At 40.2% G+C, this 12390-nt stretch overlaps 1 protein-coding gene across 3 annotated transcripts in view; it reads left to right on the top strand.

Annotated features, from left to right (window-relative positions):
• Positions 1 to 12088, top strand: part of LOC102303774 (RAS guanyl-releasing protein 2) — a 36537-nt gene extending 24449 nt beyond the window's left edge. The window contains exons 10-17 of one of the 3 annotated variants that reach the window (XM_005931596.3): positions 1610 to 1684; positions 2035 to 2154; positions 2512 to 2627; positions 2725 to 2866; positions 5944 to 5980; positions 8594 to 8752; positions 9634 to 9696; positions 10551 to 12088. In XM_005931596.3, coding sequence (XP_005931658.1) covers positions 1610 to 1684; positions 2035 to 2154; positions 2512 to 2627; positions 2725 to 2866; positions 5944 to 5980; positions 8594 to 8752; positions 9634 to 9692 — 708 coding nt within the window. In that variant the 3' untranslated portion in view covers positions 9693 to 9696; positions 10551 to 12088. Of the gene's footprint in view, positions 1 to 1609; positions 1685 to 2031; positions 2155 to 2511; positions 2628 to 2724; positions 2867 to 5943; positions 5981 to 8593; positions 8753 to 9633; positions 9697 to 10487 lie in introns of all 3 variants that reach the window. The other 2 variants (XM_042224591.1, XM_005931594.3) reach the window with 2 other exon arrangements.
• The last annotated feature ends 302 nt before the right edge of the window (positions 12089 to 12390 follow it).

Genomic DNA, 12390 nt, shown 5'->3' with positions numbered 1-12390 from the left:
ATGTAGCTTGCCTTCACCAGTGACCTAGAACAGCTTCTGACTACAGCGGAAAAGGAGTTAAATATATTAAAAAACTGGTTTGATGTAAATAAGTTATCATTAAATATAAAGAAGACAATATTGATTATTTTTGGCACTAGACAAATGAAAAATGTATCTAAAATAAGGTTTAATGGAATTGAAATTGAAAGAGTGTACGAAAATAAATTTCTTGGAGTGATAATTGATGATAAGCTGAGCTGGAAGTCTCATATAAACCATGTGAAAACAAAAATGTCAAAAACCATTGCTATTCTCTATAAAACAAAGCATGTCCTGAACAAAAAATCATTATACACACTTTATTGTACTCTGTTGCTTCCATATATGACTTACTGTCTGGAGATATGGGGTAATGCATATAAAACGAACACTCTTCCTATTTTCAAGTTACAAAAAAGAGCTATAAGAATTATAAACCAATCAAACTATATAGAACCAACTAACATTTTGTTTATTAATCTGAATACCCTGAAATTTTATGATTTAGTTGAGTATAAAATGGCACAGATAATGTATAAAGCACAAAATAACTTGCTTTGCCCCAGTACTCAGAAGCTGTTCAAAGTCAGAGAGAGTGAGTATGACTTAAGGGGAACAGATTTCTTTAAAAAAAACAAGATGAGGACAAATATAAAGCAGAGATGTGTTTCTGTTAGAGGAGTTAACCTGTGGAATAGTTATGACAGTGATTTAAAAAGGTGTAGTTCATTTTCCTTGTTTAAAAATATGTTTAAAAATACAGTATTAGAAAAATATATAAATCAAGAATGAAAAGAGCAAAAAACAAAAAAGAAAAAAACAAAAAAACAAAAAAACCCTCTTGATTCTTTTGCTTTGATGTAGTTACTTATCTAAGGTGGAAAGTTTTTTTTCTTGTTTGTTTGTTTGTTTTGTTTTTGCTTTGTTTTATTATTTGCTTCGAGCCCTGTGTACAGGAGCTGCATGCAAAAAGATCTTTTGTTAAAAGGGTTGGCGTAATAAGCAAATGCTTCAGCCAATACCTTTTGATTAGCCTTGTCTCATGCTTTCTTGCTTTGTGGTAGATCTTTGTTCTGTTTTCACTGAGATATTTGAATGCTAATCAATCAAATCAAATCAAACCAGTGTGTGAATGGGTGGATGACTGCATATGTTAAGCGCTTTGGAGTCCTTAGGCACTAGTAAAGCGCTATACAAATACAGACCATTTACCATTTTAAATATGTATAGTGCCTTAGCTAACTCCAGTAGCTTGCTAACACAGTTCATACTTTAATAGCTAACTAGACACAGGCTGCTAGCGTAAACCACTGATGTCTCAAAATGTCATATTTTTAGCTAGCAAACAATATTTTAGCCTTTAGTTTAGGTTATGTAGGACTGATTTGGAAGGTATGAACCAAAATGTAACTCTATAAAAAAACTTTAAATCTTTACTTGTTATGTTTATAGAAAAAGTATTTTACATTTAAGAAATAAAAGTATTCTTATTTGAAATAACTGGTGGTGTTAATACCTGATTTTACCTGATTAATGGAAATTACTTGAATTTTTTCATGTGCCTTTTTCACATTGGCTGTTTGTGCAGGTGTCTCTGGACCAATACCACACAGAAGAGGAGATCTATCAGATGTCTTTACAGAGGGAACCACGCAAGCCAGTGGTAAGCAGCATGGTGATATACTCATCCCGTGTGTTCCCAGCCCCTCACCTCTCATGCACTAATATTGCTTTTCTACAGACTTGCTATGATAGATAATGGTGATTTTAAGCGTGCCTTCTGAACCTCAATCTAAAACTGCCTGCATTTCAGACAAATATACTGTAGACAATATTTATCTTAAGATATTAAAATATCAGAATTGTTACGCTGGAAATCTTTTTCAAAAAGTATTTTCATTCTGATCCACCGAGGTTATTCCTGACTTCTGCCCTGTGTGGCAGCTTTCTTTGCTTCACTTCCCTGGTTTATTATTGATCTCATGGTCTCTGATTTCTCATCAACTGTAGCAGAACTCCAGCCCTGCCCCCGCACCTGATCCCAAGCCCAGTATGATTGATGAGTGGGCCGTTTCGGTGAAGCCCAGCGCTGACCCCACGATCATCAAGAAACACATAGAGAAGATGGTGGAAGTGAGTTTCTCTGCTCCCTTCATATTCACATCTCTCAGAGCCTGAGAGGTGCTACAAGGATAAGGATAAAAATGAGCTATGGCTGTACTCACCACCACAACTGTCAGAGATCAAAAGTTCAAAAACTGATACATCTCTAGGCTTTTACCACTAAAATGATTAATTCAAAAACAATAACGCTCACCAGTGCTCTTCATTATCAAACTGCTGGATTATAAAATCATCTTTTAGACTGCATGGACAAATCTGTGGATCTAAATTTTAAATACATAAATTATTGTGTTATTTTTCAGGCAATCACAGTAATCACTTTTCCCTAAAAACAGCCTAATTACTTGACATCTTTCTTCTTTTCAGTCAGTCTTCAAGAACTTTGACACAGATGGCGATGGCAATATCTCCAGGGATGAATTTGAAGCAATCAGGAACAACTTTCCATACCTCAGCAAGTTTGGAGAACTGGACAAGAACCAGTGAGAATCTGTAGCTTTATTCACAAGCACTTTATAGACTGAGCCAACTTACAATCTGCTTTCTGTGACATTCGTCTCTTTCTGCGTCCTCTTACAGAGACGGGAAGATCAGCAGGGAGGAGATGATAGACTACTTTATGAAAGCCAGCTCTCTGCTGAACTGCAAGATGGGTTTCATCCACACTTTTACGGAGACCACCTATGTCAAGCCCACGTTCTGTGAACACTGTGCTGGCTTTGTGAGTAAACATCTATGCCTAAAACTTAAACAGTAGCCATCTTTTCAGCTTGTGTATAATTCTGCTTTTGACCTCAGTCCATCCTAAAATGTTCATGAAACACAGTCCATGAAAAACTCGATTTTAGGCACTGACTCAGCTGTATGATTTATAAATGCCCCAGTGTCATGCACTTCATTATTTGCCTTGGCTGCCACTGTCAAGCCGTGGTAGCACAACTCTTTAAGGTTCCTCCTGTCAGGTCAGGGTAGTGCAATCACTTTGAGCTGCAGCCACACACTGCTGAAGTTGCATTCTGGGAAATATGAGAGGAAGTTAACTGGGTGAGATGATAACCCTCGTCTGTGGCAGTGTTAAGGGTGTGTGAGTGTGCGTCCTCTGGCTCTCAACGTTCCCAAAAGTCCCCCAAGGATCTCTGTGTTATTGAGACACAGACAGTGACTAAGCTGTAATGAGAACAGGCCTTTAATGTTGAAGTAGAGACATTCATTTCTTTATATTGCATTATAAGCGGACCAATTCTCGAGAGAGACGTACAGACAACCGTATGTGTTTCCATTAAAATTAAACATGTACACAGCAGCACGTTAAACTCTGGGGAAAGTCTGTTACTTTTAAATCGTCATGGGGGAAATTCAGAATACAGAGCAGGGAAAGATAAGGACCCTGGCAGTCTGCCTCTTCCTTTGGATATATCTGTGTGTGTGTGTGGCAGAGGTAGATACTGTACACCAACCACTTCCTCATCTGTCTGCTTTCCTCTTGGCTCCTGTGCAAACAAAATATTTTCCTGCAGCACATTTTTCAACACTTGCCTAAAACATGCTGTCCAATTCCAGCCGGGCCTTCTGTAAACACCAGCGTCCAGTCACCAGTATTCGCACAAGGATGTTCAGTCTGGTGCTGTGGTGCCTGCATTCTTCTTTGGTCTTTTATTTTAATTACTGGCTTACAGATTACAGAAGCAAGCTGACAATGCACTGTATGCAAGCTTCTCCATCTCAGGAGGATGCAGCAGGCTTCTGGAAAAGATTCAAACAAGTTTCAGAAGAGAAATTACACAGAGTGATGCATCGAGGCTTTTTGACGCATGCTGCATCTCTTATTCTGTTTTGAGTTACGAGAGTGTTCATACCTTGTGACAAAAGATAAAAATATCTCATTACAGTCACAGATCTTTTGCAGTATGCAGTATATACTTGATTTCCAAGGTACATTTGTACATGCATGTATGCTCATACTGCAAACTAGCATTTCTAAACAAGCCTACTATGGACATGTGTGGGTGACCTTGTCCTGCTGGACTGCAGAGTTTGGTAAGAGTATGTAATGTCTGAAACTAAGTGTTTGGAGCTGTCGATGAGCTTTTGGTTTGCAGGGTTAATTGTACATTGACGTCATATTATGTGTTTGATATGGTTACAGGTTCTTAAACTAGCATAAAGGTCTACAAACTGAAAAATAATAATGGAGGTTAAAAACTACATGTTAAATTTAACTCCCAGTCCTGAGCCTGATTCTGAAAGATGTAACATAAAAAATATTGGCAAGAGGCCGAGAAGGATGCGTCTACTCTGAGAATCATTTACAGTGAACAGTGATGCTTTACTGCAAATGATTTCACAGCCTTAAACATAATTGACTGAAAGAGGCGTGCCCGTCCACCAGGCTTTCCTGCCTGCTGCGTCCTGCACAGGGTCATGCTGCTGCTCTCCCTGTCCCTGTTTTTCCATGTGTGCACATGGAAACGGTGGGATGTGTGCTCTTTTTTTTACTTATATGCATGACATAAATTACTGCAAATTATTTTGTCTGACAGACTAAAATGTTAGTTCGATCAGTTAACCCCCTTCCTCCACTAGAGACAAAAAAATAGGGTACTTTTGAGCTTGTCTAGATAAAGTGATTCCAATTCCAAATTTGGACATTTTCTTCCATTATTTCTTCCACAATAATGGCCGATGTCAGTCACTTAGAAAACAACTTGTTCCCTCATTTGAAAATACTTAAAATAAAATGGCAATAACAAAAAAAGGTTCGTGGGAATTCAGTAGAATGATAAATGGAAACTTTTCTCATCGTATAAAAGCCAAATTTTACCTTCTGTCACTTTTTTTGTGTTAAGCAATTTAGCAGGAACAGAATGACATTTGAGATTTGTTACAGTCGGGGCATTAAAGACAGCACAGTTTCCCTTATTTGAACTTTCCTATTTGATAAAAGATTGCCTTAAAATACCTGAGAAATTAAATACACACTGCTTGTCAGTGCTGGTTGAAAACTCAGCACTGAGGCACTAGAAATGATTTCAAAAATAGAAACATAAACGTCTCCCGGTGCATTTTTTAAATATCAAATGTGTAACTACAGCCAGTAGAGGTGGCAAAGCTTAAATTAAAACCAGCATGTTTCCAGCTGTTGTTTGTAGTGTGTTGTGTTTTAGCGTCTACAGAGGCTTTAAAGGTCAGTCAGCGTAGGCAGGGCTGTGATGATAGTTGTGTTTGGATATTCTGCTCAGAACTAACTTCTCTTTGTTTTAAAGCCTCTGGCTGTGTGTGTGTGTGCGTGAGAGAGACTTTCTTTGTGTCAGTGTGCAAATGTGCACCTACAGGTGTATGTGGCTTTGCTGTCATTCATGTAGGTTTGTGTGTGTCTGTATGTGTGTACGTGAAGAGGTCAGGATATTTTGTGCCTCCTCAGATGTGCCAGTGCGGTGTGTGATCTCCAGTTCAGCTCTTTCATGTCATTGTTCCCCCACTGCCTGTGCGCTCCCTGCATCCCGCTTGATCTCGGTCCCCCTCCACCCCCTCTGTCCAGCCGGCCTCCCGTCTCTCTCCCCCTTTTCTTTCCCTCTATCTCGCTCTCACACCTTACGTGTCTCTTTGCTTCATTGTACCTCTTACTTGCCGTGCTTTGCCAAGTGCTTACTCACAGTTGCCTGTTTGTTGCAGTTTTCTCTGTATTATTGTAGTGTCTTTACCTCATTATATAAAGCGCCTTGTGTCCTAAACAAAATAAAATCAGGATTATTGCCCAACCCCACTCCTTTTCCCCTCTCTTTTCTTTTTTTTTTCCAGATCTGGGGATTTTACAAGCAAGGCTACAAATGTAAAGGTAAGAGAGGAGTCGTTCAGCTTTTGCTCGCTGTTTTCTGCACAAATAAACTTGTTCTAGCTAGAAGGGTACAAGCTTCAAGGAATTAGTGCCTTTTTTTGAAGCCATCGATTCCCATCTGTTGCACCTTCCACAGATTTTTGAGTGCTAAGTAAATGTCATCAAACATATCACACATTTAATTATATTCAAAGCCCTCTGCTTAAGCAGCTGGATAAACTCCATCACCGGAGAGCACACTATACACAATGGAGAATTATTTGCCCTTTCAGGCTTCCAAGTGGACCTGTGTTTGAGGAAGCTGGTTCATTTCACATATGCACATACACAGAGGCCGGCTACCTTCTTAAACACATTTGCAGCTTGTCCACCCCCCCCTCTGTGGACATGCTGTTGGTGGTCCGTGCTGATGTTGTAAAGCAGAGTGATGATCTGCAGACGTTAAACTCTCTAAATAATTTGCAACAAATATGTTGCTCTCCAAATGCAAATAAACCTAGTTTCCATCTGCTGTAGTCTTTTAAGGAGTGATTGGATACAGCTCAGACATCTGAGCGAGAAAGGTAGGGCAGATATTTCATAGATGGCGTTTCCCTGCTTTTTCTGTGTTGCATAAACTAAATTCCACGTCAGGTTTTTGCAAAGATTTCTCAGTCAGCCTTGCCTACACAGTTTGTTCAGTTACTAGCGTGAATATCTCATTATTTAGAAGAAGTTAAGTATTGTGTTAATGCAATGACAGCTTGAGAAACCTCACAGTAGTACTGTATTGTGTGCAGAGTTCTTGTGTATCGCAGGATGTAATGCTTTGTTGTTCTCTTGGAGCTTTGGAGGTCTAAGTAGGAGAACAAAAGGACACCTGTGTTAACAAATACAGATATTTGTGTTTGAATTAGTGTAACAACTTTAAGGATTAGTAATTTCTTATTTTTCATGATGACGTCATGTTGACTAGGTCACGGCCATACCACCCTAAGCACAACCGATCTTGTCGGGCCTGGTTAGTACTTGGATGGGAGACTCGGATTAGTACTTCAGGAGAGGTAGAGCAGGTCATTTGCTAATCCGAAGGTTGGTGGTTCAATCACTAGCTGCTCCAGTCTACATGTCAAACATCCTCGGGGAAGATGTTAACACCAAGTTGCTCTCTGTTGTGTGACTGGTACATAGAAAAAGTGTAGCAAAAAGTGCTTGCGTGAATGAGGCAAGTTATGTAAGGAGCTTTAAATCTTTAACTTGTGTTTGTTATTAAAATACAAAGACAAGCATGTGATTGCTTTAAAAAATAACACAAGCAGATCCACACAAAGAGATCGATGCAGTTCTCTGTGTATACAGACACACATACACACCACTGACCCTCACACTCTCCCGTGTCCTCTCCACTCTACAGGAGTGCATTCTGTGAGCCTGACTGAGAGTTTTAGTTCTGGCTTGTTCCATTAATGAGACCAGGGGAAGTCAATGAGAGAGCCCCACAGCCATTCATCCCCATTACCATTGTTAGCCCAAACTCAGGGAGGTAGACAGACCGGCAGGCACATAATTGAAATGAATCACCCACTGCAGTGCAGTGCAGTGCAGGAGCGCTCTTGATGTGTGTGGGTTGTCTGGTGTGTGTAATGGGGTAGTAGATGTCAGCTACTGAGATTTGAATCAGAAACCTCTCACTGTCTGAACAGATGTGGGGCTGTGCTCATGCCAGCATTCTAACATCCATATCACAGAAACATCTTTGCTTCTTTCTATCTTTTTGACGTTTTAGCAAGTAGGCTTCTTTTTTTTGCTTTAGACCTTAAGACTGCTCTAAGATCTCCTTGTTAAATTTGAATTGTCATCCCCCAGCTGCTTTGCTCACCATAGCATGAAGACTGGGAAAAGTAGCAACATTTATAGCTTCATATACATTGGAAAGACATGAGAGTACATGAGAGTTTAAGCAAAGACTGATAGGTATGTGTCATTATTTGGGAACTGACGAATATCTGTGATAATTATTTTAGAATGAAAAATTCATAGTGAGTTAAAGAAATAAGCATTATTCAAAAATCCAGTATGACCAAAATTAGTTATATTGCCACTATGTAGGTTGTTACTGTTTTCTTCTCTTGATATGATGCTTATCTGCACACTTTATAGTTATTTAAAGTCAGGTGACTACCACCAGTGACAGTGAAGAAATGAACCAGGAAAGATTTCTGTTGCCATGGATTCCAGTAACTCAGGTGCTTTCCTGCTGCCTTGCTGGGTGACCCATCACTCCTCTCCTTGTAGACTACCCACAGCTGACAGAGCTGTTGTCGGGCACAGTCGGCCTTACCGTGTGCATGTGCCAGTGTTCGTGTGTCTGTACAGCATGTCGAAGCACTTTACTGTCACCGTTAGCTCTCCCGTTTGCCCCGTCTCATCAGTTTGCACCCGTCCCTTTGTCTGACCCTTCTTCTCCACCTCCATCTTCCTCTCGCCCCTGGCCCTCTCATCCTTTCTTCCTGTCTCGCCTGCTCTCTCGCCGATTGTCCCTCCCTCCCTTCCGATCCCCCCGTCCTCTCCTCCTCTCCCGAAACCTGTCCCTGCCTCCATCTTTCTCCCATCATGCGAACATTCCCACTGCAGCCTGCGGGGTCAACTGCCATAAGGCCTGCCGAAGCCGGCTGGCTGTTGAGTGCCGGAAGAGGACCAAGAGCATCAGCCATGAAGCGCCGCCAGCTCTCCAGGCCAGATCCTACAGCTTCCCTCCTCCTGCTAACACCCCACCCAGCCTGCAGAACACTGGTAAGATGCATCTACATGCAGCTAGCATCCCTCATGTTTCCAAGAGGATGATTGCTGAAATGGACCCCTGCACATGTCTAAATACGTATTACATTAAAAATTAAAAAATGATTTGTGATTCCACTGATAACTGTCTTTTATAACATTTCTGATCAATTTCAGCCTTTTTGGATAGAGCCAGCCCTCCTATTTCTAGTATATATATATATACACACACACACATATATATATATATATCTATGGTCCTTATGCAACTACCTGCTGCTGGCTGTGGCCTACAGGCATGAGCAAAAAGCCCCCACAGAATAAGTGTATTTTTCAAGCATCGAGTTATTTGTTTTTAGAATCTTTGTTTCTCACAGGAATGAATACAGTACCAGCTAGCTTGATATGTGTACAGACCTTAAAGTTTGACCCCTCATGCTGATAAAATAGAATCTCCCATCGCAGGCATCAAAGATAAACAAGTGTAGCCTGGAGGAATTTTGACTTCATGTCACCACTGCAACACCTCCACTTTTTGATGGGGGCTTTTGTCTTCCTTTGAGTGTATGGGGAGCTGACATTTGGAGGGTTTTCTTCCAACAATAGAGTGTAATTTGCAATGGAAATGTAAATGGTCCACCACAGTGAGGCTAGTGACTCATAAAGGCAGTGTTTTCATCAGACATTAGCAAAAGTGGCGCCCTGCCTGGCTCAATTCCGTATCAGTGCAAACCTGCTCCATCAGTGGGCAGCACAATGCTGCCAGACGAATGAATTGGGAATGGTAAATAGACAAAGGCCGCACATTTCTGGGTTTTAGGCGATGCTTTGCATTTCCAGATGGCTGACCAAACCGCCACTTATTTCTTTGCCCTCACCTTCTCTGTTCCCACTAGTAATTGCTGAGGAGGATATAGAGGCAGTGGAGGAAGGAGTATTTGATGTCCATCTATAACCAGGTGAGAGAGGTGCACTTTGACCGCTTATTTGCTGTTTAATAGATAATTGTTTTATATGTTTTCGCTGATTAGTTATGTTCCTAATTAATTAAATGAGTTCCTGCTTCCATTTTGACCTGGAAGAATTCTTGTTGTCTGTAAAGCCAGCAGGACCTGACACAGTCTGTCAGCTACCACAGTAATCATTAAAAGCCTGGCTATCAACCTGTAGCTCTTTCACAAATAACAAATTGTGTGGAATTAGTTAATTAGCTACATATTTCCCAGTTTTCTGGCATAACTCATTTCTCTTCCTGTTAAAGCCACGTAACCCATGCAACCGCACAGAAAACACACCAGTGTGTTGTCGTTTAATCCCTTTCTGGCTTGAAACCTCAAATGAAAGTTCACTTCTCTTCTCAGCTTATTCCCACAGAAGTGAAACTAGTTTGAGTTTGACAAAAACGAAAAGTATCAGAGTGCATAAAAAAGGACCAGATATGGAGATCATCCTGGAGATCTCTGTGAGAAGTAAACAAATATGTGGAGATTAATAATACTGAAATAATAATGATAATATTTACTCCTTTAAGGTCACTTAAAGGCGTTGCAGATGTAGTGCAATAAAATCGTGCACATTTCCACAGTATTTCACACCAAGTTACACACAGGCAATGTCAGACTCGTGCCTGATTTGCTTAGCTCGTGGTCTTCCCTTGAAGAGAGACAGTGCAATTATTCACCGTTACCACAGTTTCCCACAGCCTTTACACAGCATCGTCTGACTGTCAGTGTATGACAAATCTTTGCAGGAGTCTTGAACTGAAGAGCGGTTTTGATGAACAGGCCGGTGACAGATCTTGGCTCTTTTTTAGAATCCCTCCTACGGTCGGTGTTCGAGAAGCCAAATCAGCCCCTTTCGAGAGCGAGACGGAGAATGTGCTACAGTGTGTCAGATTTACAACCCGCAGCGCTGAGGAGAAATCGCACTGAACACGATCCAGGATACCTACATGCTGCCACACGGTGGACACACGCTGCAGCAGCACTCCTCTCTGCCCGACTCACAGGAATGTGACGACCAGTGTGAACCGAATGTCTCTGTATGATTTCTATGAAAAAAAAAAAAGATGCGCATTTTGATTCTGTGTCGGCCACGAGTGTTACTGTAAAATACTTACTAAATACTTACTCTTTCGCTCTCTCTATATATCTATATCTATATATATTTAAAAGAAAATCCACAAAATTGTATTTTCTTGGTGAAATGTTCACGTCAGTGGAGTTTGTAAATTTGAGCACACTGCAGATTGGCGCAGTTGTCTTTTCTTTAAAACATAAAAGAGGTGCTGTTATTGCCAAGAATGTAAAGCTGCCACCCAGACTAAGCTACAGTCTCCTTTAAGTGGGAAGCTCAACTTTTTTCCCCCCCTCTCCTCTTGTTTGTTGTTTTGAAATACATTTCAGCGGACCAATAATAGGACCAATTTTGATGTCAGATAAAATATTTGTGGTGCCCGTATGAAGTGGGATGACAACGGCAGCTAAGGAAACAGCTGAAAGAACCGTGGCGACGGCTGTAATTGGGATGGACTTTAATTAATGTTCTGTTCTTCGTCACGTTTACCTGAATATCAGTAACTATAGTTATTGCGGTTGGTGTTATTTTCAGTATAGAGTACTGTCTTGTACCAGTGCAGTGACAGATGACCCATCCTCCTGCAGTACAGTGAATGTAGCAGAAACAGGAATGCTGCTGTCACATGAAGAAGCCCATTTTTCTTTCCCAGTAAATGCGTTGAGAGCATTAAAGAAAAAATAAATGAAATAATCAAAAGAACAAGATTAGAACTGGAGCCGTTTTTATTTGACAGCAGCTTCTAAAAACATTTTCCTGAGAAGTTTCCATGCAAGTTGTATTTTCGCTGTTTATAATCTGCATGCTTCTTCCTTCTTCCTCGTATTCTCCTGACAGATATTTTTTTCTATTTTTAAATTTGTAATTTTTTTTTTTTTACGTAGCACGCCAACTTTTCGTTTATTTAGCAAGTATGATCTCTTGAAATTCCACACAGAGGATATGTTTCTGTCTCTTGGTGCCTGTGGAGAGATGACTTCAGACTTTGAGTGGCGTTTGCTTCAACTGCCAGTTTGTCGCTGAATGAGGCTCCTCAGTTTGCTGGTATTTATTTTTTTGGTAAAAAAACAAAGAAAAAAACGAATATGCCTGTCCTGTGCCACTCCTTGCCTGACGATTGGATGTTTGCTGTTATTCGGAACGATGTCATGCTATTCCTCGTGGTCTGTTTCTACATGATTCCTCAGTATTAAATGCAGCAGGCATCTTTCTAATATGTGTTCTTGTTATGAGATTCTGTGACTAATAATAATAATAATGATACTAACAGTAAAATTTGTCTTGCTTTAGTCCTCTTTTCACTTTGTATGCTGAATCAAAGGTGTATTCACATAAATCTTTCTCTTCTTTTACTTGAGCAGGGAACACTTTAAATTAAAGCAGCTGCTTTGATCTTAAAGATGGTTGATTTTACTTAAACTTTGTGCTGTTACTATAAATACAGATAATGTTTCATAATGAAAGCTGGCGATTTTGGTGAAGAAGAAATTCTTTTTTTTTAAAAAAATTGAACAATTGTGTCAAGTAAAACATCAAAGATATTCTTTCACAATTCATAAAAAGGGAGCTCTTTGTCT

The sequence above is a fragment of the Haplochromis burtoni genome, unplaced genomic scaffold (assembly GCF_018398535.1).
Source record: "Haplochromis burtoni strain Fernald_Lab_line unplaced genomic scaffold, NCSU_Asbu1 Contig_143, whole genome shotgun sequence".
NCBI lineage: Eukaryota > Metazoa > Chordata > Actinopteri > Cichliformes > Cichlidae > Haplochromis > Haplochromis burtoni.
Note: the sequence above shows the minus strand (reverse complement) of the source record. Positions and strands in the feature narration are given on the sequence as shown.